This window comes from Heterodontus francisci, chromosome 9 (genome assembly GCF_036365525.1).
Source record: "Heterodontus francisci isolate sHetFra1 chromosome 9, sHetFra1.hap1, whole genome shotgun sequence".
NCBI classification, from domain to species: Eukaryota; Metazoa; Chordata; class Chondrichthyes; order Heterodontiformes; family Heterodontidae; genus Heterodontus; species Heterodontus francisci.
Window position 1 is genome coordinate 80,562,693 of NC_090379.1, and position 26,515 is coordinate 80,589,207.

The 26,515-nt window shown below is 40.3% G+C and overlaps 1 protein-coding gene across 9 annotated transcripts in view; it reads left to right on the forward strand.

Moving 5' to 3' along the window:
* The window catches only part of stxbp6 (syntaxin binding protein 6 (amisyn)), a 324,378-nt gene extending 311,433 nt beyond the window's left edge, over positions 1–12,945 (forward strand). For all 9 annotated transcript variants that reach the window (XM_068038355.1, XM_068038354.1, XM_068038356.1 and 6 more), the window contains one exon: positions 11,839–12,945. In XM_068038355.1, the coding sequence (XP_067894456.1) occupies positions 11,839–11,862 (24 nt within the window). In that variant the 3' untranslated portion in view covers positions 11,863–12,945. The remainder of the gene's footprint in view (positions 1–11,838) is intronic.
* Positions 12,946–26,515: the final 13,570 nt, after the last annotated feature.

Genomic DNA, 26,515 nt, shown 5'->3' on the forward strand with positions numbered 1-26,515 from the left:
TCTGAGAAATTGGATCCCTTGGGACTGCTGGGGGCTGGGAACTGGGTGGGTGCATACACCTTATTTTGTTTACACCATGTATGTTGAGGAGCTGGCACTGAAATATGCACTATAGTACAGTACCAGCTGCATCTCCCTATCACAGTGTTGTGGGAGCACATTCACCATATAGACTTCAGCGTTTCAAGAAGATGGCTCACCACCAGCACCTCAAAGCCATGAGGGATGAGCAATAAATGCTGGCTTTGCCAGTGATGCATATATCCTGAGAATGAATTTTTGTAAAAAAAAAAGGCAGGAGCAGTTTGGTATCTTTAGGCAGGCCATCGAAGGTCAAAATTTGTGCATAATTTAATTTGCCAATAAAACAACTTGCGTGGTATTGACTAAGAGAAGCTGCATTCTGATGCCATATGCATTTAGTGCATGTGACCATTTTTCATTTTGGCATGAGTGGCACTTTAATGAGTGAGGTACATTGCGCAGTGTACACAAATCAGTCTTCCACCATGAGAAGGGTCCTGCACTGAAATATTTGAGTCTTTGCCATGCTGCACATGATTTTGTTTTGAACTAAATCCATGTTTATTGCTCAGATGAGGTTAGAAAGATTATCGGCAGATTTGGAGAAATCATAATGGTTGGTGGTCAGCCTCAGCAGCAGGCAGGAGCTTGCTGTTTAGCATGCTAGCTTAATGATTTCTGATCTGTTGCTGTAATCTAACCTGGAACCTGGCAAATGAGCTGCACCGCATGGGACTCGGACATGAGTTCCAGGCTAACAGATTGTACAGACCTGGCTTACCTTATGAAGGTAGAAAACCTTGAGAGTTTTTGTTTGCCTTGCAAACAGTTCAAGAAAACTTAATAGGCAGAATACAGGCAATTAATTTGAATTTCTTCCTTTAATTTAACTCCTTGCTTCTGAAATAAGATGCTTAGTTATGGCATGATTTAATTCTATGTGACAGGTACTTGCTATGAATCATTTTTTGTGCCAGAATACATTTGTATTCCCATGAAATTAAATTATGTTAATTGCACATTGCCCTTGAAAATTTCTCAGCCCCATAACCACATAAGTTAGCTTTGCTGCTGTGAAATAATTAGCATCAAAGTGTTTAGAAAAATTGATGTGGGCAGGGTTGCACGGTAGAAATGTTTTGATTTTTTTTTAAATAGCAAAATGCTCCTTGTTTTAAGGTCAAATTTAAATGAATAAGTAAATGTCCTTAATTGAAATGTATATGATCGATTTTCCAAAATGGCTTTGTGGCTCTGGATACAGCTGTATGTGCTTAATGGTGAATAGGTTTCAAATCTTGGAAGTATTTGAAATTGCAAATGTGATTGTATTGTGTTAGTGATATTTAAAGCTTGCATTGAGTACATACAGAAACATAAGGTTTCAGTTATGTTGGGGTAGCTTGTAACAGAAAATAACCAATCAGTATTTCAGGGTGCATCTGCTACTGCTTTTGAGTATTGTTGAAAACAGAGACATGTTGAAGCTTTTCATCTTGCACTCATCAGGACAATAAGAACATAAGAACAAGGAGCAAGAGTAAGCAATTCAGCCCCTCTAGCCTGCTCCGCCATTCAATACAATCATGGCTGATCTCATCTCTGCCTCAACTCCTCTTTCCTGCCCGTTCTCCATAATCCTTCAACCCATTACTAATTAAAAATCTGTCTATCTCCTCCTTAAATTTACTCAATGTCCTGGCATCCAACGCACTCTGGGGTAGTAAATTACACAAATTCACGACCCTTTGAGAGAAGTAATTTCTCCTCATCTCTATTTTAAATCTGCTACCTCTTATCCTAAAACTATGACCTCTCGTTCTAGATTGCCCCACAAGAGGAAACATCCTCTCTACGTTTACTTTGTCAATCCCCTTAATCATCTTATTTACCTCAATTAGATCTCCTCTCATTCTTCTAAACTCCAGAGAGTAAAGGCCTAAATTGCTCAATCTCTCTTCATAAAACAATCTAGTGAACCTCCTCTGAACTGCCTCCAATGCAACTACATCCCTCAAGTAAGGGGACCAAAACTGTACACAGTACTCCAATGCCTTGTACAGCAACACTTCCCTACTTATATACTGTATTCCTTTAGCAATAAAGGCCAAAATTCTATTTGCCTTCCTTATTACCTGCTGTTCCTGCATACAAGTTTTCTGCAATTCATGCACGAGGACACCCAGATCCCTCTGCACTGAAGCACTCTGAAGTTTCTCTCCATTTAGATAATTTGCCTTTCTATTCTTCCGACCAAATTGGATAACCTCATACTTATCTACGTTAAACTCCATCTGCCAAATTTTGGCCCATTCACCTTACCTATCCATATCCAATTGTAAATTTCTTATTTCTTGCACCTTACTATCCCACCTATTTTAGTGTCATCTGCAAATTTGGCTATAGTACCTTCTATCCCTGCATCCAAGTCATTAATAGATTGTAAATAGTTGGGGCCCGAGGACCGAACCCTGTGGCACCCCACTAGTTACATCTTGCCAACCAGAAAAAGACCCATTTATCCTGACTCTATTTTCTGTTGGTTAGCCAATCCTCTATTCAAGCTAATAAATTGCCCCTAACCCCATGTGATCTTACTTTGTGTATTAACCTTTTGTGCGGCACCCTATCAAATGCCTTCTGGAAGTCCAGATATACTACATCTACAGGATCCCCATTATCCACTTTGCTTGTTACAGCTTCGAAGAACTCTAACAAATTAGTCAAACACGATTTGCCCTTCATAAAACCATGCTGACTCTGATGGATTGTGTTTTGACTTTCTAAATGTCCTGTTATTACTTACTTAATAATGGATTCTAAAAATTTCCCAATGACAGATGTTAAACTAACTGGTCTATAGTTTCCTATTTTCTGTCTCCCTCCCTTTTTGAATAAGGGTGTTACATTAGTTTTTGTCCAATCCACTGGGACCTTTCCCGCATCCAGGGAATTTTGGAATATTATAACCAATGGATCCACTGTTTCTGCTGCCACTTCCTTTAAGACCCTAGGATGTAGGCCATCAGGCCCTGGGGACTTGTCCGCCTTCAATTCCAATAGTTTGCTCTGTACTTTTTCCCTAGTGATGATTGTTCTAAGTTCCTTCCTTTCTATAACCTCTGCATTACTTGTTACTATTGGGATGGTACTAGTGTCCTCCACCGTGAAAACTGAGGTAAACTCCTGATTTAGTGTCTCTGCCATTTATGTATTCCCCTCTATTAACTCCCTAATCTCATCCTCCAAGGGACCAACATTCACTTTAGCTACTCTCTCCCCTTTTATATACTTATAGAAGCTTTTGCTATCCGTTTTTATATTTGGCACTAGTTTTCTTTCTTAATTTACCTTTGCTCTTTTTATTACTTTTTCAGTAATCCTTTGTTGCTCTTTAAAAGTTTCCCAATCTTCCAGCCTGCCACTGGCCTTTGCAATATGGTATGCCTTAGTTTTTGTCTTTGTTATCCTTAACTTCCTTGCTTAGCCATGGATGTTTTTTCCCCCTCTTAGAATCTTTCTTCCTCTTTGTAATATATTTTAGTTGGGAGGAATTGACTATCTCCTTATACATCTGCCACTGCTCATCAACTGTCCTACCTTTTAGTCTTCCTGCCCAGTCCACTAGGGCCAAATCTGTCCTCCTGCCGATGTAATTAGCTTTGTTTAACTCCAGAACGCTAGTGTGGGACTCCAATTTCTCGTCCTCAAACTGAATTTTAAATTCTAGCATGCTATGATCACTCTTCCCTAGAGGATCGTTAACTATGAGATCATTAATTAATCCCACCTCATTACACAATACCAAATCTAGAATAGCCTGATCCCTGGTTGGTTCCACAACATATTGCTCCAAAAACCATCTCTAATACATTCAATGAATGCTCCCTCGAGGCTACCCTTGCCAATTTGATTGATCCAGTCTATATGCATGTTAAAATCACCCATGATTATTGCCGTAACTTTCTTACAAGCCCCCAGTATTTCCCAGTTTATACTGTGCCCCACTGTGGAACTACTGTTTGGGGACCGATAGATTACTCCCACCAGGGTCGTCTTTCCCTTGCTATTTCTTATTTCTACCCAGACTGATTCTATGTCTTAATCTCCAGTGCCTATATTGTTTCTCACTGCAGCACTGATCTCTTCGCTTACTAACAAAGCTATACCACCTCCTTTTCCTTCCTCCCTATCCTTCCGAAATACTGAGTACCCTTGGATATTCAATTCCCAAACCTGGTTTCCCTGCAACCATGTCTCAGTAATCGCCACTAAATCATACCCATTCGTCTCGACAATCTGCAAGAATAACCAATGAAAGGGAAAACAACAACTTATACATGCATGAGAGGAGAGTGCTGATTGGTTGGCAAGTGAACTCTGGTAGAGGTGTTACCATGGAGAATGCACCAGTTTACAGTGACTGACAGTTAACTGCCAAGCTTTGTTTGAAATTTAAACCAGGAAGCTTGACTCTGGTCTAGGCATTGCCCTGAGGAATGAACCAGCGAATGGCTGTCACTTATTTTGTTTAGCTGAAACAGGCGCAATGTTTGTACATATTTGTGAGTAATGTGATAGATGAATTTCAATGCTAGTGTGATGCTAGGTATATAGGCCTTATATCCCAAAGATTGTCGGATCGTATCAAACAACATGTCCCTTCCGTTGTTTGCAGCAGGCAAGGTACGGGCCATACCCAACCAGCTCGTGCTTTCAAAACTCAAAAAAGAGTGTTCAACATTAGATATGATTCTGCAATTGGATAACATTTGCTAAATAATCCACAGTGTGCAAAGAATTACACTGACAACCAATTTAAGATTGTCAGTAGGGCTCACAGTGTGGCACATTTGCGTGTACTGGAAGCTACATATATTAATACACAGGGCCCTATTCTTTGCAGACGGAGGGAATATGTACAAACATTGTGCTGAACGAAATAACTGACAGCCATTCGCTGGTTCATTCCTCAGGGCAATGCCTTGACCAATCAGAGTCAAGCTGCCAGATTTAAATTTCAAACAAAGCTTGGCAGTTAACTGTCAGTCGCCATAAACTGGTGCATTCTCCATGGCAACACCTCTACCAATCAGAGTTCACTTGCCAACCAGAGTTCTCTTGCCAGTCAGCACTCTGTTCTCATGCAGTTTGTTATTTTCCCTTACATTGGTTATTCTTGCGGATTGTCTTGAGTGCAAGATGAAAAGCTTCGACAACATGTCTCTATTTTCAGCAATACCCAAATTCTGTACTACTAAACAACTATTTACTGCTTTTGAGTTAATTTTCGAATGCTGTTTTGACATTATAGAGTTCAGAGAAGTTGTAGCCAAATGAGCTAAGGTAGCATACATTTGACCTGAGCTAGCCCTGTATCTTAAAGGGACCATGTTTGGTAAATGCTTGTCCTGTGTACACTAAATACTCGTGATGATGCAGATCACTTCAAAACAAACCACTACATTGAATTAAAAATGGCATATGTCCAAAAGAGTGGCGTTTAACTCTTGTTGAAAAGCTTTATAATAAACACAGGTCATTTGCTGCTGAAATAAACCTTTTTAAAACAAAAAAAAATTCAAAGCTAGGCAGGCTGATTAAAAAAACTCAATAAAAGAAGCCATAGGTGATGAAAGTCATTTAGTTGATTCCTGTGATGATTTCTTAATGAGGTTCAACTGTAATTAGCCCCAATTGTAATTTAATTTTGTAACCTCATCGACCTGAGCTCATTTTTTTTTCTTCTATTTATCAAGGTGAGGGGCCTCTGTGCTGAGTATTGGAACACACTCCATCTCAGACACACTATCAGCATCAAGCAGTCCCAAATCAGGTACAACACAGCTGCATAATTAAAGTCCCTCTGCTGTGCCACAGTAATGGCCCAGATTTTGCAGTCAGCAGCAATCTTTGTGGCAAGAACTTTACCTCTGATATGCAAATGAATGTAGCATAATTCAATGGGGATTCCCAGCGTCAAGCTGGAGTAATGTCATCAAGCTGTCCATGCAGCCAATCCCATTAAAGAATTTTCACAGCCAACCAGGGAATGAAAAGTCCTTATAATCAAATCACTTTTTAAAAATTTTAGAGAGCAAAATAAAGATTGGGACTAGAGATGGGTGAAGGTGGAAGCTGAAATATCATGAAAAAACTTGTTCTTCTTTAATTATTTAAAAAATCTAGTTTTTAAAAATTAGTAATTATAGAGACTTTGAAGAACATTCCACATTTTTTTTTTTTAGGGCCAGCTAGGTTGTTCTGCAGTAGTTATCACTCAGATCGCCGTTCGAAACTCAGTTACACTTCATTGAACAAGGCTTAACGCGTTATGGGGTTTCTAACAGCGATATGATAGCAGAAAAAGGGAAGTTCTTGCCAGATCAATGCATTTCACTGGTTACTGGCTCTAGGAGGGTGTCCACAGCGTAGCCTGAGACAGAGCAGTGAATGACAGACCACAACTTCAGGATTTCTGTGTTAATCTGCGCTTGCACTAAGTATTGAAGTTGCGGTCAGTTTCAGAGGGGTAATGACAATGAATACTGACAGTTCACTGCCAAAAACCTGCAAATTCGGAGCCTACGTGCTTCAGTCCCCAGCTTGAGCATGCCCTACTTATACCAGCATGGCATTTTTCCATTTCCCAACCAATTGTCTTTCGGCCTTATCGGAGCGACATTGCCAGTTAGGGTCAGTTTTGTGTTATAGGCCTGTGCCTTCTGAGGATCAGGTTAACTGTCCATATTAATTTCACATCGGACAATAATAAAAAATATAGAAAATATCTACATCCTATCAATCTGAACTCAAGTCACAGAGGTAAAAGGCAAATGTCTAACCCACTGCACCACTTGATTACTGGCCTTGAGTTTCTGATGTCTTCAACACTGCCATTCATCATCCCAAATTCCTTGTTTTACCAATTGTCTTCCTGTTTGCATCTTAGGATAGTCCTCATATCGCATGACAAGATTGAGTAGAATTAGCCACTATTCTCTGGAGTTTAAAAGAATGAGAGGTGATCTCATTGAAACATATAAAATTCTGAGAGTGTTTGACAGGTTAGATGCTGCGAGACTGTCTCTCCTGGTTAGAGAGTCTAGTACTAGGAGTCAAAGTCTCAGGATAAGGGTTTGACCATTTACAAGTGAGATATGAAATTTCTTCACTCAGAGGGTTGTGAATCTTTGGAATTCTTTATCCCAGAAGGCTATGAATGCTAAGTTGTTGAATAAGTTCAAGACCGAGATTGATAGATTTTCAGATGCTTATAGAATTGTGGGATGTAGGAATAGTCCAGAAAGTGGAGTTAATGCAGAAGTTCAGCTGTGACTTTAACGAGTAGCAGAGCAGACTCTGGATACCGTATGGCCCAGTCCTGATTCTATTTCTTTTATTCTTAACAGTTGCTGGATTAATGTTCCACAGGTAACAACCAACTGTTAACGTGCTTAAGTGACCAGAATTTGTAAGCTTGTGTCTTCAACTTTGACCTGTGCCTTAGCACGGGAATATTTATGATCCTGTAAATAAGGCCTGTGATATGTGCATCTTTCAGGTTTCAGCTGGAATCCATCTCTCTCAGGCATCTTCCTTCCCTTTATCCATCTTCTCTGCAGTCATCCAAAACTAAACTAGCCTGAACTGAAAGAGCTAACCTTTCCCCTGGTTTATAATTCTGCACATTAAAAACTATAATGACTTGAATCCTGAAACACAAAATTGCCTCTGGTTTTTCTATCTTCTTACTAAACAATGAACTGAAGTGACCTCAGACACAGATCTCACTGACTTTGACACCATTGATTTGAAATTGTTTTTAAACAGTTGGGCTCCTAAAGCTTCCTTAAAAATCACCCTACATAAGAAACCACAGCAGCTGGTTGAACTGAAGTGTGGTCTCTTTCACCTTTGCAGGTGTCTGTTGTAATACAGTCCTTCCGCTGGATCGGGACTTCTGTGTTGTGCAAAGGGTTTCAGATACAGCTGGTTACCTGTGATTTTTTTTTTTATTATCCACATGCTGAATGTCCGTTCTCTGTTGTGCTGCTGCAGGAGATGGGGTGTGAAGGTCAAATACTTTCCCATAAGTAGGACTGAAATTCACACAGTATACTTATTACTTATTGTTTGTGTGCACCACACGGTAACTTTTTATTTCAACACGTCAGTTGGGAATGTGGTGTTGCAGTGATGCAAACTTTTTTTTTAGGTTTCCCCCCACAGTAACTTTGTTCCTTATTCTGTGGAAAGATATTGGGCATCTGCTGGGGTTTGAAGAGGGATAATGCAGGGCGGTAGTGGGGGGAGGAGTTGGGAAAGGACGCTGATGCGTGGGCTTGGAGAGAGAGGCTATGTGGGAGGCTGAGGGACAGAGACTGCAGAGGGAGATGCAGAAATCTGCACAGAGCTTCCAGGTCAGCAGGGAAGAATATAGAGTAGGAAAGACTGTAGAGGAAGCAGGAGTTGGGGAGGGAGGTCATGTCTGTGGAACAGAAGGAAACTTTCAGATCTGCTACCTGAGCTCTTCTGGAAGAAGACAACAACCAAATTTGGTCTGTCTACTAAAAATCAAAATGATCAGGTCTATAGTAGTGCAGTAACTGACAGGATAATAACTTGCAAAAGTTCGAATAGGGACACTGCAGATTCCACGTACTTGTCAGATTAATAATGACACATATTTAAATTTTCTGAAAGATCAAAATAGCGGGAGCAAAAGGTGTCTGTTGATTCTATGTTCTGATTTTATTTATGTTCATTTGGATGCATTTAAAAATAGCACCATCCTTTCAGAATGAAATGGTATTCCTTTTGTCTTATTGCAGTTTCCTGTGACAGTAACTGTCTTTGATATTGTGTCATAATTAGTTTTATTGAGGAAAAGTCAACTGGCCTAGAGCTGAGACTCTGAAGTTGTAAAGTCTAATGTGGGTTCACACCCTTTTGGTTTACCATGTATGACCACGGCCTGTTCTAATGTAACTTTGACTCAAGGGTTAGTCTTGCTGATTTTTCTCCCCCCCTCCCCCCCCCCCCCCCCCCCCCATCGCCCCCGCTGTAAATCAAATATTTATGTTTTTTTCTTCATTAGAGATTTTCTGCTTGGGGAGAAAGATTTCAATGCTCGGTAATGCAGCATTTGGCACTTGTTGTGAATCAAGTACTCATGGTTAAATGGACCTTTGCAATAATATTCTTTAACCTCCGTGTTAGTTTCGCAATTATATAATTTTGCTTTTTCATTTCTCACATCCTACTAGTCTCTCAGAATGAGCTATCAAAATTAATGTTTTTTCATGGACTGTTTTGCTGGTGAGAACTGGATTGCAGATTTTCAGTCATTACACAAACGACCCTTGCAGCAAGCAGAGAGGAATTTTCATTTCATCATAAAGCATGGAGTGGCAAAAGGCTTCTTCTTTCCATGGAATCTGTACAATCTACCATATTGTGGACTTCACCCTAGCCACTTAATCATAAATTGACTTAGAATCAGAATCATAGAAAGTTTATGGCACAGAAAGAGGTCACTTGGCCCATCGTGTCTGTGCTAGCTGAAAAACGATCCACCTAATCTAATCCCATCTTCCAGCATTTGGTCCGTAGGCCTGCAGCTTACGACACTTCAGGTGCATATCCAGACTCCTTTTGAATGAGTTGAGGGTTTCTGCCTCAACTACTGTTTCAGGCAGTGAGTTCCAGACCATCACCACTCTGAGTGGAAAAAGCTTTTCCTCATCTTCCTCTAATTTTTCTACCAATCACTTTAAATCTATGCCCCCATGTCACTGACCCCTCTGCTAAGGTGAATAGACCCTTCACCTCCACTCAATCTAGGCCCCTCAAAATTTTGTACATTTCAATCACATCTCCCCTCAGCCGCCTTTGTTCCAAAGGAGAATAACCCCAGCCTATCCAATCTTTCCTCATAGCTGCATTTTTCCAGGCCTGGCAACATCCTCGTAAATCACCACTGTACCCTCTCTTGTGCAATTACATCCTTTCTGTAATGAGGTGACCAGAACTGCACACAGTACTCATGTTGTGGCCTAATCAATGACTTGTCCTCATACTTTCATTATTCAGCCTTGCCTAATATACAAATGCCATCACTCTATCCTGGTTCATATATATTAAAAACAAAAAATGCTGGAAATACTCAGCAGGTCTGGCAGCATCTGTGGAGAGAGGAGCAGAGTTAATGTTTCAGGTCAGTGATCTTTCATCAGTCAGTTTGAAGGTTGAGTGCACAAATTTGCACACAGTATTCCAAATGTGGCCTCAGCAATGGTTTGTAGTGTTCGGGCTCAAAGTTTATGTGTGCACAGATGGTAAGTCATTAATGCAGTTCTCAGGCATGAGAGATTACAGGTAACACAGATTGATCTGTTACACCTGGACAATTAAGATTTAATTGGCCTAACCTGTGAAGAATACAGGAGCTATGATAACTGTGTACAGAGTGCAGCAGTTGCTGCATTTTCCAAAAATTAATTTATGAGGAACCTAAGCATTCATCTTGCAAGTGGGATCACAATATGTATCATCTATATGTGCAAAATATATTTTTGACGGAATAAATCTTAACCACATTTCCTCACCACCTGCTTGGGACCTCACAGCCTCCATTAGTCAATAGCAGACGGAACCATGCAGTTCAAAACAAGTGGGGTGGATTTGAACATCAGGTTCTGGAACCAAAAAGATAATGCTCTGGCTCACTGAAAACACACATTAAGGATCTGTGTGTACAGTGAATATCTCTGTACTATGTAGGCATTTGTCTATGCGTGGTTTATATTTGTATTTGGATGTATAACAGCCTCACATTTCAGCAGTAAATTCACTGGCTGGCATCCTACTGAAGTAGCAGTCTGAGATTTTCTGTCGTGACGATGTTGATCTTCAAATGTATAGTTAAAGCCATCCATCCAATTGTAGTTGCTGCATTCTCCTCAAATTGGGAAAATGAAAGGTTTATCGCCTTTCCTTAACCAACCAGTCTTTAATTCCTGTGACTTCTGATCAAAAGTTGTCTGTCCATCAGCCCTCAGTACTGTTGAGCTTTACTTACTCTTCTGTATTAACGATGCTCCATCCATACAGGCATAAAGGTAAACCTTTGCTTTTGTGTGAGAAATGATGGGGATGTAAAGGCCCTCTTTGTACTTACTGTTGAGATGCAGGGATGCCATTTTCTGACCAGCTATATGGTTATGCCAACAGTAAGTTAAGCTGTTCAATGGAAAGTTAGTTGAAATTACTGGAAATGTATCTCTTAGCAGTTGTAAATTGGTCTGGCTGATGATCATGGGCATTAACATGCAGGCAGTGGTATCTCTAATGAAATGAACTGGAGAACCACATTTTCGGGAGTGCTCTTTCAGGATCTGTCCTATTATCCTTCATAATGTGTTCCTATTTACCCAATGTTACCTAGCAACTGCAGAAAATTATTTTAAAATAGTCATTCCTTAATGTATCACTTGATTTCAAGTCAGTGGAATTCCTGTTTCCAAACTGATCTAGTTACGGTCACTAATGAATAGCATATCGAGTCTTGGTTGAGCAACTTAAAAATTCACAATTGCTATGATTCTCATTCACTTGTCATTTTTAATGTGGATCTTTCACCCAAGGAACTATAGTCCTAAAAGATGTTAATATTCTCCTCAGCAAATGCAGTTAATTATAGTGTAATGAGTACTGTGAATTTGTAATTGAGATTCCACTGTTGCTGACTAACCATGTATTGCTGCTAATGAGTTATGATAATACAATTTTTTTTTCCTTTCTCTTTCACAGCTTGCAATGAAGCACAAGTGTTGAGCAGTTGCCAAACAATTTGAGAGTTGCGTCCAGGGTGATCTTCACGCAGAGTGACAGAAGTTTGTTAATGTACATTTCCTTTAATGGAAACTTATTTGTTCAAACTTGATGCTGCCAATATTAGAATATGTTTTGATATTTTTTTTAAATTTAATTAGCAGTGTTTAACAAAAAAACAAAATATTGTCTTGATCTTTTTTCAGTGTCTTTAGATTTCCAAGCTATTAGTGGTCCTGAATGATTATAGCAGTAGGCTTTCTTGTTACACAAACAGCTTTTAATTGATGTAGTGTTGTATTACATAATAAAAATTTCAATAATTTTTTTAAAACCTATTTAAAAGATCTTAGATAAACATCTGTACAGCATACTGTGGCTGATTAGAGTTTTGTTTATAGGAATTGGACTTTTCGATATAGGAATCAGACTTTTCAAACTATACCGTCACTCAAACTGTGACAGAGCAATATGTTATGTCCATTTTTAATGATGTGACTCCCCATTTTAAAATCAAGCAGTAATTGTCCTGATTACTGTGAAACCTGCACTGGGACATAATGACTCGTGAGGAATACTGAGGTGTTGTGTGGCTGTGAACGCCAGGAAGGAAACTCGACCTTTCGGCCTCCATCTGAAGATTATTGCTAGAATATTATTAAGTAGCATACTGGAAAAATAATTCAGGTAAATGTTTCATTGAAGAATGTATCTGTAAGTGTAAATGTCATAAGTTCAGGTAGTTCATGATAAGCCTGTCACACTTAATTATTGGTGTTCTGTAACAGTAAACACTGCAGAAGAATTGCTATTGATCTTGTACAACTGTTTTAAAAGCAAAATGCAGTCCTGCCTCTTCATATACTTTGTTAATTCTGACTGCAGCAGAGTGTGCGCTGTGAAGTTTTGTGCCTGTCTTTTCAGTGTATGGGTTAATGCTCTGTTCTACGGTTCTCCAGCCTTCGTTATCATTAAAACATTTCGATTGTGCACATGCTTTTTGTATAAAGTTATGAGTCAAATCTACCACTGAAACAAAAATGTTTTCAAAGGATCTACCTTAAAATAAATCCCCTAAAACAGCTAGTCTGTTTGTTCATGTTGCACATAATAGCACTGCACGTCTCTGCTTTCGCAGTCCACTTTGGAAAATTCCAGTTAATGTGCAACCTCCTGTAGGATGCTGGTTCCTGAGCTAGAGCCTGTACTGTTTACTGTTTTATGGTAATTTTATTTTCTTAATTGTCAATCAGTAGATTTCTGTGTTTTAATGGCTCAGAATTTGCTGGAACCGGGCATCTTTGTGAGTACCATGAGTTCTATTATTTTCTTCCTTCAGCTTCAATTATTTTTGTGTCAAGGGCAATGGGGCATCTGATACCTTAATGAACAATGGGACCAACAGTGTATCTCCTAAATCAGTGAAATTTAAGGATAGAGAAGGAAACAGACAAAAATAGGGTGAATTAGTCAAATTAGTCGACAGGGAAAAAAAGATTGGTTTAAGTGAGAGACAATGTAGAAAGGAAAAGCAAGAAAAAAAAATCAAATGTTTTAAATGTCTCTAGGAGCAATTTAGTATCTGCAGGAGTGAAGCTCCACAGTTTGTTTCCCCCTTTCTGGACTTCTGAGGTCGAGTCCCAATTCAGGAACATAAATCTCTCAATACCAGGCTCCTTACACTGAAACCTAGAAGCCCCACCTTTTTGCAATGAGGCTGATTCGTATTTACAGGACAAATTCAGCAACATCTTGACAGTGATTGGATCTTATTGTTAACCTCCCTGATTTTCTTTTAAGAATAATGGTGGAGCAGCGCACATCTTCCACTACTCTAGCAATTTGCAACTTGGGTCATAGCTTCTCCTCGCAACAAATTGCTGGATCTTCTACACACTAATAATGGCATGCACCTCAAACTTACCGTTATTTTCTGAAGATTCTGGGCCTGTATTTTATTCCATTGCAGTCATGTCAAGGCAATCTTTCTTGTGACTTAGATTAACTTTATTTTTCTCTCTCTCACCTGAGGAGGATCCCAAGAGCCTGAGCTGGAATGTGTAGCATTTGAAGTATTCTATATACATTGCTATAGGCAAGAGCTGCAGTCCCAGCAGATTCAATTGAAAGATAACGTATTCCAAAGAGCTGCAATCTGCACTTGAATCTTCCAAATTGTTTTTGCAAACCGTTAAAAGAGCAGCTTTACAAACAAGAGAGTATGAAGCTCTTTTATCTGTGTTTATTTTGGTTAGCCAGCTGGAAACACATCAGCATGTTTAAGAATCTTTAAACCAAGTTAATGAGGAGTCCTTTTGGGTGGTTTGTTTGCCTTTTATGGAAGCGTGCCTTTAGATACTGTCCCTACTTAACTAAGTCCAGAGCGTGCACGCAGGTTAGCAGAGAGAAAGCTTAGGGACCCCAAGTGTGAATTAGGGTATAGCTAGAGTTTAAGCAGCTAAAACCACACTGCCTACTCAGCCCGAAGCCAGCCAGCCTCCTGCTGCTTGTCCAGCTAGAGCCATCTGACCCATGGGCTTGCAGGGTAATCTGGAGCCATAAGGTAAGAATTCCAGCCCTCAGTCTGTTTATTCAGTTTTCATTAGTAAGCCATGCTGGTTGGTCTATTCTCAACAGCGCCCTGGAATACTGTGGACCTATGTGGCTTACGTCCCAGATTACTTGAGTCTACCTCAGAATTCCCTTGATCTCTAATCACCAAGCAGGTCACCAGAGAATCTACTTCGCTCTATTCTCACCACCTGCCCAGATGGACAATTTAAGAGTTGGTCATTATATGACTGATGGGCTTGGGTTTGAATCATTGCTAGGTGAACAGCAGCAGTGCTGCCCAAGTTGTGTTGGACAGCACAACTCGCCATAAAATGTGTAAATGCATTTCCACAAACCACTTGACTACACCATGGTCGCCCCATACCTGTTCCCAAGAAAAATGTACATTAAAAAATTGAAGACTGGTTCCGAGTGTTTTTATTCAAACCTGTCAGTTAAAGTTCTACAAAGACTGAAACTGTAAGCACAGCATTAAGATGAGAAAAGTGCAATGTTCAGCAATTTGGATACTGTTAAACAAGGAATGGGCATCCTGTTACAAATTGGAAATCTTTTGTCTATGTCCATCACCAGCGACTACAGACTTTTGTTCCAGTGGTTTTACCTGTAAATCCCACCATACTCTGTCCACAGACAAGGACAGAGGTTAGTTTGGGTTAATTACTGCTATAGATAAGCTTGACAGGACTGAACACACCATGAAGGTGTGCTTTGAAAACAAAATTATTTTGCTTCAACATTTGAGGATTTTGCTGCAATGTGATTAGGTCTGCCCATTCCTGCAGACATGGAAGTAGTTAATACTGTATATGAGTATGATGGCATGACATGTAGTTGCCTTTGTTTGGGACGATGGGCCCTAAGGCACTGCAGCTGTTTCTCAGCCACCAAGTGTGAACTCTGCAGGATGCTCCTAGAACAAGAACAGTGACAGCAGTGTTGATTCATTCTATTTACTACATTGAGGCATCAGTTACAATCTGGCAAGTGTCTCTGCAGCTGAGCTAAATTATTCACCAAGCAAAGGGAAAGAGTAGGTCATCAAAATGGAACATCAAACAGAATTTAAACAATTGTCTATATTCAGAAATCATTTAACTGCTAAAGCTTATTCGCAGTGCATTCTTCGAAATCAGTTTGAATCTTGTGATCCAGCACCAAAAACAACAACAACTTGCATTTATATTGCACCTGTAACGTAGTAAAACACTCCTAGGTGTTTTAGAAGGTGTTATCAACAAATTTTGGCAGTTACATAAGGAGATGTAAAGAAAGGTGTCCAAAAGCTGATTCAAAGTGGTAGGTTTTAAGGAGCATTTTAAAGGAGGAGAGAGAAAGAGGCAGGGAGGTTTTTGGAGGGAATTCCAGAGTTTAGGACCAAACAGCTGAAGGCACAGCCATCACCGGTGAAGCAATTATAATCGGGGAAGGGCAAGAGGTCAAAATTAGAGTAGAGCAGATTGCTCAGTGGGTTGGAGGAGGGTACAAATATAGGGAAGGGTGAGGCTGTGGAGTGTTTTGAAAACAGTGTTGAGCATTTTTAAATCAAGGCATTTCTGGACTGGGAGCTAATGTAGGTCAGCAAGCACAAGGATGACTGGTCAAGGGGATGGTGCACGTTAGGATACAGGCAGCAGAGCTTTGAATGAGCTCAAGTTAATGGTGCAAGGTGGGAGGCTAGTCAGGGGAGCATTACACAGATTGTTATTGAAGATGCAGCGATGGTTTCCCACTATCTTCCCAAATCCGTAGCATGTAACTTTTGTCTAATTCATTCTCCGCATGTGCATGTTGTTGGCAGGACAAGCATTTATCCTCCCCCTGCCCCCCCCCCCCCCCCCCCAAATCCCTATTTTTCCTTAAATGGTTCTGGTGATGGGCCTTCTTCACTCAGCCACTTAACAGAAGTTAACAGTCGACCATGTTGGTGTGGAACTGGAATCACATATAGGCCAGACTGGATAAGGGCAGCAGGTATCCTACTGTAAGGACATTGGTGAACCAGTTGGGTTCTTACGACTGTCTGAAAGCTCCATGGCTGCTTTTACTGCTACTTTTTTTTATTGCTACTATTTGCTTCCAGATTTCCATTCAATGCAGAACCATGTGTTCAGTGTTTGATATGTAACATTTCATATTTTGAAGGCTATTGCAGATCTGCCTTCCTCTTTTACTGCTGTGAATTTATTTTGCAGTAATCTTAACCCCATTTCTATGATTGGTCTGTACTGATCATTTTAATGGTACAGCAATTTTATGTGAGGAGCAGATGTGCGGTTAAATACCAATATATTTGTTCATGGGATGTGGGCATCGCTGACAAGGCCAGCATTTATTGCCCATCACTAATTGCCCTTGAGAAGGTGCTGACAAAGGAGCATTAACTATTACTAAATTAACGATTACAAGTGTGGAGTTTCATTCTTTCAGGTATTGTTAGAGATTTTAAAATTCTCAAACTTAAAATAACCAAAAAAGCTTTTCCTTTGTCTTTTTTTTCTCTCTCAACCCAAACTTTCTTTTTCTGTACCTGATTCAACATTTAATTCATCCACTCTAATTTATACTTCCTTCTCGGTCCTTCTGCTGTTAATTTTACAATCCTTCAATCTGATTGGTTAAGTAGATACACAGTTGACTGCCTGGTTTCCCTTGCTGTGAAATTAACATCTCCCACTTTCAGCAACATAGTGGGCAAAATGTTTTGAGTTGAAGGGTACTGGGCCAAGTTTAACCACCCTGCTACAGCAAAATCTGGATTAACGCCATGTAGAATTTATTAGTGTGTGGAGCGTTTTGAAATGCATCTTAGATTTTGATTTTTAAGCACTGCACAAGTTGGGCATGAGGCCCCACCTGCCAGCCGAATAGTTGGGGGCGAGCCTGCTTCTGCCAGGCCTGGGGAGCCAAGCTAGGATTTTACGCTCCCCATGCCCTTAATTGATCTTGGGCGGGACTTCTCCTCTGAGACAGGAAGTCCCGCCTAATGGAGCTGCTGCCAATCAGAGGGCCAGCAGCTCTCAGCCCCAGCATCGCGACCGCAAGCGGTGGCCGCTGCTGGGACCACACCCAGCCACAGCAGGATCTGGCCAGAAAAAAAGTAAGTCTCTGGGGCCTTGCCAGAAACATTTCCTCCCATGCTGAAGGTGTTGATTCCTGGCTTGACATGAATACAACAGGAGGTGGGGAGCTTCTAGTGGCCATTTTTCATGCAAGGATCAATGGATCATTTGATTGGGGTAGGCATCACCACCTACCCTCATTCCATCCTCACCTGGCAATCAGCAAACATACCTTTAATAAGGGTCACTGGTTAATGGGCAGAAATGCTGCCGAATTTTGCTCTCCCTAATCCAGGGACTCCAAAATAAATTACACTTCTATGTCAATGGAGATTTGAACAGCTTCGGTCTGTGTTTCTGAGCTACTTATTGGATAAACCTGCTGAACCTTTGGGAAGCCTTTTAAAAATGTAATGCACTTTTTCTTCTATATTGAATTGTTTCATAGGAGTAGCTTTATTACTACAATAATGCTAGGGACGTGCCAAGTAACAAATTTTTACAATTGTGTTGTCCTTTGTGCAAAAAGTTTGCTGCTGACTTCATTTCTTGCTCCTAACTTTTAGCTTTGAAGTTGTATGACGCCTGGCATTTGAACCTGTCTCCTCAGTGAACCTATATCTCAACCACAGCACTGGAAGGTAGAGCTGAGCAGGAGCAATTGTGAATATAAATTTGTTAAGAATAGAGTAAACCTGATCTTCATAGGTATTTAACAACTCTAGTAAATCTATCATAACAATTTGCACTTAAATAGCATATTTAGTGCAGAATGCATCTCTGATATGTATTAGGATGTAGTCAGAAAAAAATGAATGTCCAGCAAAGGAGGAGATATTAGAAAGGGCCTCCTAAGGCTTTGTTAAAGAAGTCTGTTTTAAGGAGAAGGTAGAGAGGTATAATGACTGAATATCTGGAATTAAGGCCTAGATAGCTGAAGGCACAGCTACCAATGGTGGAGCAAATGAGGATACACAGGAGACCAGAGTTAGAAAAATGGAAAGTTTTGGGAATGATTTAGGGCTGAAGGAGGTTACAGAAATAGGGATGAATGCGAAGGAGAGATTTAAATATGAGGATATCCATACTAAATTCCCATCTATCAGTGCAGCAGTGACAATGGGGCCCAAATTACTCCATTGTTGTGGGTTTTGAACTACCTGGCCACTTCAGTCATCTGTATCTGTATGACCAGTCTATACATCACTTCCTTGGTCTTCCTCACCTTGTTCCATGCGTCTCTGTTTGTAGGCCTCTGAAAGGTATTCTAGCTGCTTCTAGTCTTGAAACATGCCCAAACCTTCACAGTTGTCTTTTGTGGATCTTCTGTATAAATGTTTTTTGTTCAAACCATGTTCTTTTGTCATACTTCATTCTTTGCATCCTGGATACTCTCAATATTCCCCTCCACCAACTTGTCTCAGCTCGTCAACTTTTCTCATATTCCAACACACTGACCCATATAATATGGGAATAATCATTGCTTCATAAACTCTTGCTCTTTTTATTTTTACTGAAATATTTTTAGTGTTCTATTTCCAGCTTAGATTTCCAAAAGCAGCAGAAGAAAGCCTAATCTTTCTTTTGATGTGTTCTTCACAACTCAGATTCCCTGCGACTAGCTCAACGTGCACAAACCTGATCAACATCATCCCCTCCAACAGTGATATGATGTTTCCCAAATTACATTCCCTTTGTCATCTTTGTTATTCAAGTTTTCTATTCTCAACATACACCTTAACAGTCACTCTCTGCCAATCTGTTTTAAATGTTGCTATACGATCCATATCATCAGCAAATCTGGCATTTAAAATCTTACCACATAAGGAGGCATTTTGAGTGCAAGATTCATTACTGTTCCCAGTACTAGACTAAATAAATCAGGCCACAGCCTTGTCTTACCCCAATTGTGGTTCTAAACCATTCCACTAGCTTCTTATCCATTTTTGACAGACCTTGCCGCCTTGTAAAATTACATAGAATGCACAGCACATAAACAGGCTATTGGGCCCAAACAGTCTATGCCAGTGTTTATGCTCCATATGAGCTTCCTCCCACCCCTCGTCATCTAACCCTATTGGCATAATCTATATTTTTTCTTACCCATGTGTTTATCTAATGTCATGGGAGTTTATTTCCCCTCTGCTTAAAAACTAAGGGTGGGTGGGGGGTGGGGGTGGGTTGCTGTGTACCTTTAAGGCAGAGAGAAGCTTTTTGATTTTCTGGGCACAGTGTGCCAGCAACAAGCCTGTTCCCTAGGCAACAGCAGGAGAGAGGGGCCACCTGCTGTATTGTATTAGATAAATGTGTGTAAAGACTGTTAGAACCAGTTTGAACTGGTAGTCCAGCAAAGCGTGCTCTCCATGAAGAAAGAATTTTGTCTCTCTCAGCAGAAAAGTCTACATTGACCTACAGGCTGTGTTATTGCCTACGGAGGAAAAACAATCCTGGAAAATAACATTTGCATTGTTGGAGGTGCAAATTTCTTTTACTTTCAATCTCTAAGAAGTCTCTGCCTCAGAAGTGACTCTCTGTTGCCTGTTTATGTTTTCTGGAATTCTCAGTAAAGTTTCTACTGATAGACTGCCAATTTAAAAACCCAAATAGATCTGTCGCTACACTCCTGTTGAAAGAACTGTTTGACAGCTGTTACAGCTGAAGTGTATTGAATGTCTATCCATGAAAGACTGTTTGTCAAATTCGGTTGGAGCCTTCGAGTGACATCTGACTATTGGATTCTGGGATACCTCAGCAAACTGGGAATGTAACCCAAAAAGATTTACAACACAGTTATTTATTATTCTTAAGAAGCAGCTCTAATTTTTAACATCATTTTTGAACAGGTTTACTGTTGGTTTTTGAATGTGTGTGCGAGCATCAGGTTTAGGAGGATTAAGATGTTATAAGGTCTTAAGGTATAGATTTTTCTCAATAGTGTTTAAGATTTAGTTTATTAATAAATAGTTAATTTGTTGTTTAAAGATACCTGGTTTGGTCTGTTTTATTCTGGAGGATTAATAAAGTGTTTTATTTGGCTACTTTCAGGTAGGTGGGAAAACGTTAATATTATGCTATGATCTGTGGAGTAATGGGACTGAATGGACAGTGTATTACTCTCACCTCGGTCGTAATGCTAGTTCCCTCTAAAATGCATCTATTTGCCTCAACTACTCCTTGAGATAGTGAGTTCCATATTCTAGCCATTCTGTGGGTAAAGAAGTTTCTCCTGAATTCCATATTGGTTGTATTAGTGATTGTCATTATGGTCCCTAATTTTGGTCTCACCCTGAGGTGGAAAACATTTTCTCTACTGCCATCAAATCCATTCATAATCTTAAAAAATTCTTTCAGGTCACGCCTCTGTCTTTTCTGGAGAAAAGATCCCCATCCTGTTCAATCTTTTCTGTTAGGTATAACCTCTCAGTTGTGGTCTCATATTATAAATGTTTTCTATCAGTCTGACAAGTTTCCATATCCATTCTTGCCACAATTTTGCCTCATCATTGTTTTCAAATCCCTCCATGACCTTACCCCTCCTTAACTCTGTAATCTCCTCCAGCGCCACAAACCTTCAAGGTGTCTGCACTCTTCTAATTCTGGCCCCTTAAGCATCCCCCAATTTTAAGCACTCCACCATTGATTTTTTTTTCCCAAAATATACTTTATTCATAAAAATCTGTAAAAATTACATTGCCAAACAGTTTCAAACAGCACCAAAAAGTACAAACATTGCAAGGGAGATCAGTTTCCTTCAATACAATCATGAGTTGCCTCACAACCCTTACATTTCATTTGTCATGCCATTAACATTTTTACATTTTACAGCAAATGAAAATTTTTCCGATACAATTCGAGGGGTTTCCGATGGATACAGCCCCTCAGTTCAGCTTGGTGGGGGGACCTTACACTGTGGTCTTTCCCCATTGAGCCTTTGCTGCGGCTGCCCCAAGCTGTAGTGTGTCCCTCAGCATGTAGTCCTGGACCTTGGAATATGCCAGTCTGCAACATTCGGTGGTGGACAACGCTTTGGGCTGGAAGACCAGCAAGTTTCGGGCAGACCAAAGGGCGTCGTTCACCGAATTGATAGTCCTCCAGCAGCAGTTGATGTTTGTCTCGGTGTGTGTCCCTGGGAACAGCCCGTAGAGCACAGACTCCTGTGTTACAGAGCTGCTTGGGATGAACCTCGACAAAAACCACTGCATCTCTTTCCACACCTGCTTTGCAAAGACACATTCCAGGAGGAGGTGGGCAACCATCTCTTCACCACCACAGGGGCATTGCACGGAGGGGGCGAGACTTCGGGCGTGCAGGAAGGATCTGACAGGGCAGGCTCTTCTCACCACCAGCCAAGCTACATCTTGGTGCTTGTTTGAAAGTTCTGGTGATGAGACATTCCGCCAAATGACTTTGAGTGTGCTTTTAGCAGCTAAGGCCCTAAGCTCTGAAATTTCCTCCCTAAACCTGTCTACCTCTACCCCTCTCTCCTCCTTTAAGGTGCTCCTTACAACTTTTTTTTGATCATCTGCCCTAATATATGCATATGTGATTTTGGTGTCAAATTCTGTTAAATAATACTCCTGTGAAGCACCCTGGGACGTTTTACTACGTTAAAGACACTATATAAATACAAGTTGCTATGCTATCAAAGGCCTGCTTAAAATCTATGAAGTTGTTGTAACAATGATTGTTGTGTTCTATAAATTTCTCTGAGCTCTAGCTTACAAACAGTTGATCAATTGTACTTTGTCTTGGTCTAAAACCAGCTTGTTTTTTATGCAGTACCACTTCTGCAGATCTTTTTATTCTCTTAGTAAATACTTTGTTGAGTATACTCAGTAAGCTGATTCCTCTGTAATTGCTGCATTTGCTTGTCTCCTTTATTGAACATTGGTGTTATTATTGCCTTTCCCCAGTTTTTGGGTACTTGCTCTGCTTCACAAATTTTGTTAAACAGCTTTTGCATCATTTACCTCACCCACCTGCAATAACTCTGCACTTATATTATTGACACCAGGACCCTTATCCTTTTCAATCAATAGAAATCTTTGCTTCATCTTCCAAGACATCCATCAATTTGTATGAGGTGAAGAATTTTAAATTGGAGGCACTGGGGAACCAGGATCCAAAACAAGTCATCAAAGACAGGAGTGATGGGTGAACGGGTGTTGGTGTAGGACAGGATGAAACAGTGTTGAATGAGTTAAAGTTTATAAAGGGGAAGTGGAGATGGAAGTTTGTCTGGAGGGGTTGAGAGGTGATGGTCAGGAGCTGGGTGTAAGTGTGGAAGCTGATCCCATGTATTCAGATGATACTGCCAAGAATCAGCCAGTAGTTGAGGAAGAGAAAGGGAGCAAGGATAGATCCTTGGGAGATTCCAAAGGTAATGATGTGGGTCTGAAAAAAGAAGCCATTGTAGCTGCTGCTTGCATAGGGAAGAGTGGAACCAATTAAGATTAGATTAGAGATACAGCACTGAAACAGGCCCTTCGGCCCACCGAGTCTGTGCCGACCATCAACCACCCATTTATACTAATCCTACATTCCTACCAAACATCCCCATCTGTCCCTATATTTCCCTACCACCTACCTACACTAGTGACAATTTATAATGGCCAATTTACCTACCAACCTGCAAGTCTTTTGGCTTGTGGGAGGAAACCGGAGCACCCGGAGAAAACCCACGCAGATACAGGGAGAACTTGCAAACTCCACACAGGCAGTGCTCAGAATCGAACCCGGGTCCCTGGAGCTGTGAGGCTGCAGTGCTAACCACTGCGCCACTGTGCCGCCCATTAAGGGCAGTCCCATAGCACTGTATAAAGGAGGAAAGGTGTTGGAGTAGGGTTGACTGCAGAGCAGTCAAGAAGGGATAGTAGACCACTGTCACAGTCCAGAGATTGTAATTTGTGTCTTTGATTAGAGCCATTTCAGTGCTCTACCACGGTCCAAAACCTTATGAGAATGATAGTTATGAGAAAGATGGATGTGCATTTGGGAGGCAACAACATGTTGAAGAGCTTTGGAGAGGAAAGGGAGGCTGAAGAAGGGGAGGTCATTTGCAAGGACAGAGGTTCAGGGTGGTTGATGACAGTAGTTTTGAAAAGAAGAGAGATGGTACCTGAGGAGAAGGAACCATTGTCAATGTCAACTAGCCCAGAGGTAAGTCAGGGATGTTGCGGGATCAGTGCGGTAGGAATGGAATCAAGATAGCAAGAGGTGGATCCCATGGGGAATGTGAGCTCAGAGAGGGTATGAGGACCAATAGGAGAAAAATTAGGGAAAGATGCTGTTTGGGCAGAGGGAAGCCTGTGGAAAGGTTTGGCTTGGCGGCAAGTCGAAAGCAGCCAGACAGTTGAATAGATAGGTGCAATTTTAGTGACAAAGGCGGCCCATGAGCTCCTCACTCTGTGGAGGTTGGAGATAGCAGGAGAGTAGAGTTTAAGATGATGGTTGATAATGGAGAAAAGAATCCTGTGGTTATCTCTTCCTTCCAATATGATCCTGGAACAGTGAGCTGGTTTGGAAGAGGAGAGTATGGCACATTATCTTGATGTGTTCCAGATCAATGTGGTGATCAATCATTAAACCAGCTGTATACCAGTTGCACTTAAGTCTGCGTGCCTTGGACATGAGGGAGTGAAGATGAGCACCATCTTGGGGAAATGACCAGAATGGAAGAGAATACAGGTTTTATTGGGGATGAAGCCATCAAAAGTGGCGGAGATGGAAGAGTTGACCATGTCAACAGCTACAGAAATATTGTGGGCAGTTAGCAGCTTGAAATGCAATTGTAAATGACTTGGGATCAATATAGAAGGAAGTAGTGTTGGAAACTGTGGGTGGTGAGGGATACAAGGAAGTGGTCAAAGATGCTCTTGTCTGATTGGAAGGAGAGAGGCCAGGTGAGCTGGCAAGGTTAAGGCAGTGGTTGTTTTCAGTGTTTTAGTGTCTGTTGTGGCAACTGGAAGAAAATTTACACTGAAATAATACTTTCTGAACTTTATATCTGGCATTGTTCATGACCTCGCAAGCTAAGGGGTGACAATCATTCACAATGTTTTACGAATTTAACGTATGCCATTCTTTTTTTTAAAAAAAAGCAGCTGCATATATTTAAAATGGGTTTGCAATATGTAAGATAGTTTAATGTTTTTTGTGAAATTCCAGATAATTTTAGTCAGATTGTGATGATCGCCCAAAAAGTTTGAGTCACTAAATTCACCTGTCGTGCCCACATCCTGCCTATCTAGTGCTAAATAGTTCATAAAACTGGTGCCAGATGTACAAATTGACCTGAAATGAAAGCAGAATCGGTCGTCGCTAAATAATCTGCAATTGCATGATTTGCTGCAGTATTATATGTGACTCCCTCATTTATAATAAATGTCATGTTGCAGAGCTGTCTGGTTAGTCTGTTTTTTAATGAGGGAACCATGAATATTTTTGTAATTGTCCCATGGGCCATTTAATAAAGTGGAACTATTCAGTGTTCTATTACGGTGAAGATTCATGCAGATCAAATGCTAATTCAAAATTAAAACAATTGATTAAGTGCAATAAAAATTGTTCAGTTATAAAACATGAGCAGGTAACTGCAGTTTATCTAAATCTCAGACAGCGTTTGCAGTGTCTCCATCATGTGGTGAAAACATAAACTGCAAGGGAATATTTGGAAATAGCAGATAAAATCTGCCCAAATTTATTCTGTGGATTCTGTAGAATTTGTGTTTTATCATGCCGATATATGTATACTATACACTTCATAAGTTTTACCTAATCAGAGGAGCTGTGTATGTATGCATGAATGTATGTGTATATAAATTATATATGTATATTATATAAAAGCTTGAACAAGCTATGTTTGTGTTGGGGAATTTCTTAGATAGGAATAGCAACAGCATAACTTACAAACATCTGTTAGATGATAGTCAGCTGTGTGTGGATTTTACTGAATTTCCAAAAATAAATGGCAATGTCCACTGTTCATGTAGAATGAATTTGTGATTTTAAAAAATCAGCAATAGACTTTTCTTGCCAGGAATGTTTCAGACTTTTTAAAACAGCCATTGATGATTTCCATCAAATTTTACAAAAGAGCTTTTCTTTTGAGAGTATGAAAAATGGGCGGAAACCTATGGTGCAATACTTACAGTCCATTTAAATTGCTTAGTGCTCAAATCCATAGAATCTACAGCTACAGAAATTCACTTTAGTGCTACAAAAGACCATGGATTAGCATACTGGTCACACCATTTATGTTTCTGCTGCGAAATGCTAAAGTATTAATTGATAGGTAACTAACTCGTTTACCTGCTCTGAGTTTTCTCAGTAAAATTTGTACTCAAAACCATCAAAGACTGTTGGAAAATAGAAAATAAAGCAAATATTGCAGAGAGCTGATGTTGAAATTTGAACCAGGGTTCTTGCACTGCTTGTTCTGGATACTATTACTATATGGGGTATTTGCAGCACAGTAAATTGATTCTTGCATTTATGCATCATTTACCAGCACTGAAAATTGAAAGTTGAATTAAAATATGGCTTAGTAGAGATAGTTGAAAAGCTTCCCATGGATTTGAGCCAAATCAAAACCATTAGAGTGATTCCTTCTTCCTCCAGCTCATTGGTGAAGTGAAAACTTGACTGTCAGAGCTTTTTATTGGCATTGAAAAAATCTGAGTGAATCTAAAGAAGCTCCATTTTAGCTCTCAACCTTGTCATCTCACATGGGGTCTCTATTCCCATATCAATTGCAGACAAGGCCGTATTCTGAACACTTTGTTGAATGCCTTACTATTCACATCCCCTTTTCCCCTTCCAATCCCACTTCCTTCTCTGTACTCCGCTGGGAAAAACACTCTTCCATCGCTTACAACAGCATTTTCAAACTCCCAACTGTCTTTGGCCCTCCATTTGACTCAATATTTCTGGAGAGCTTAATCTGCTCAATCTCTCCATTTCTCTGCCTGTGGTGCCCTTGTTTCCAGTAAAACCCTAACTCCCTCCCACACTGATCATTC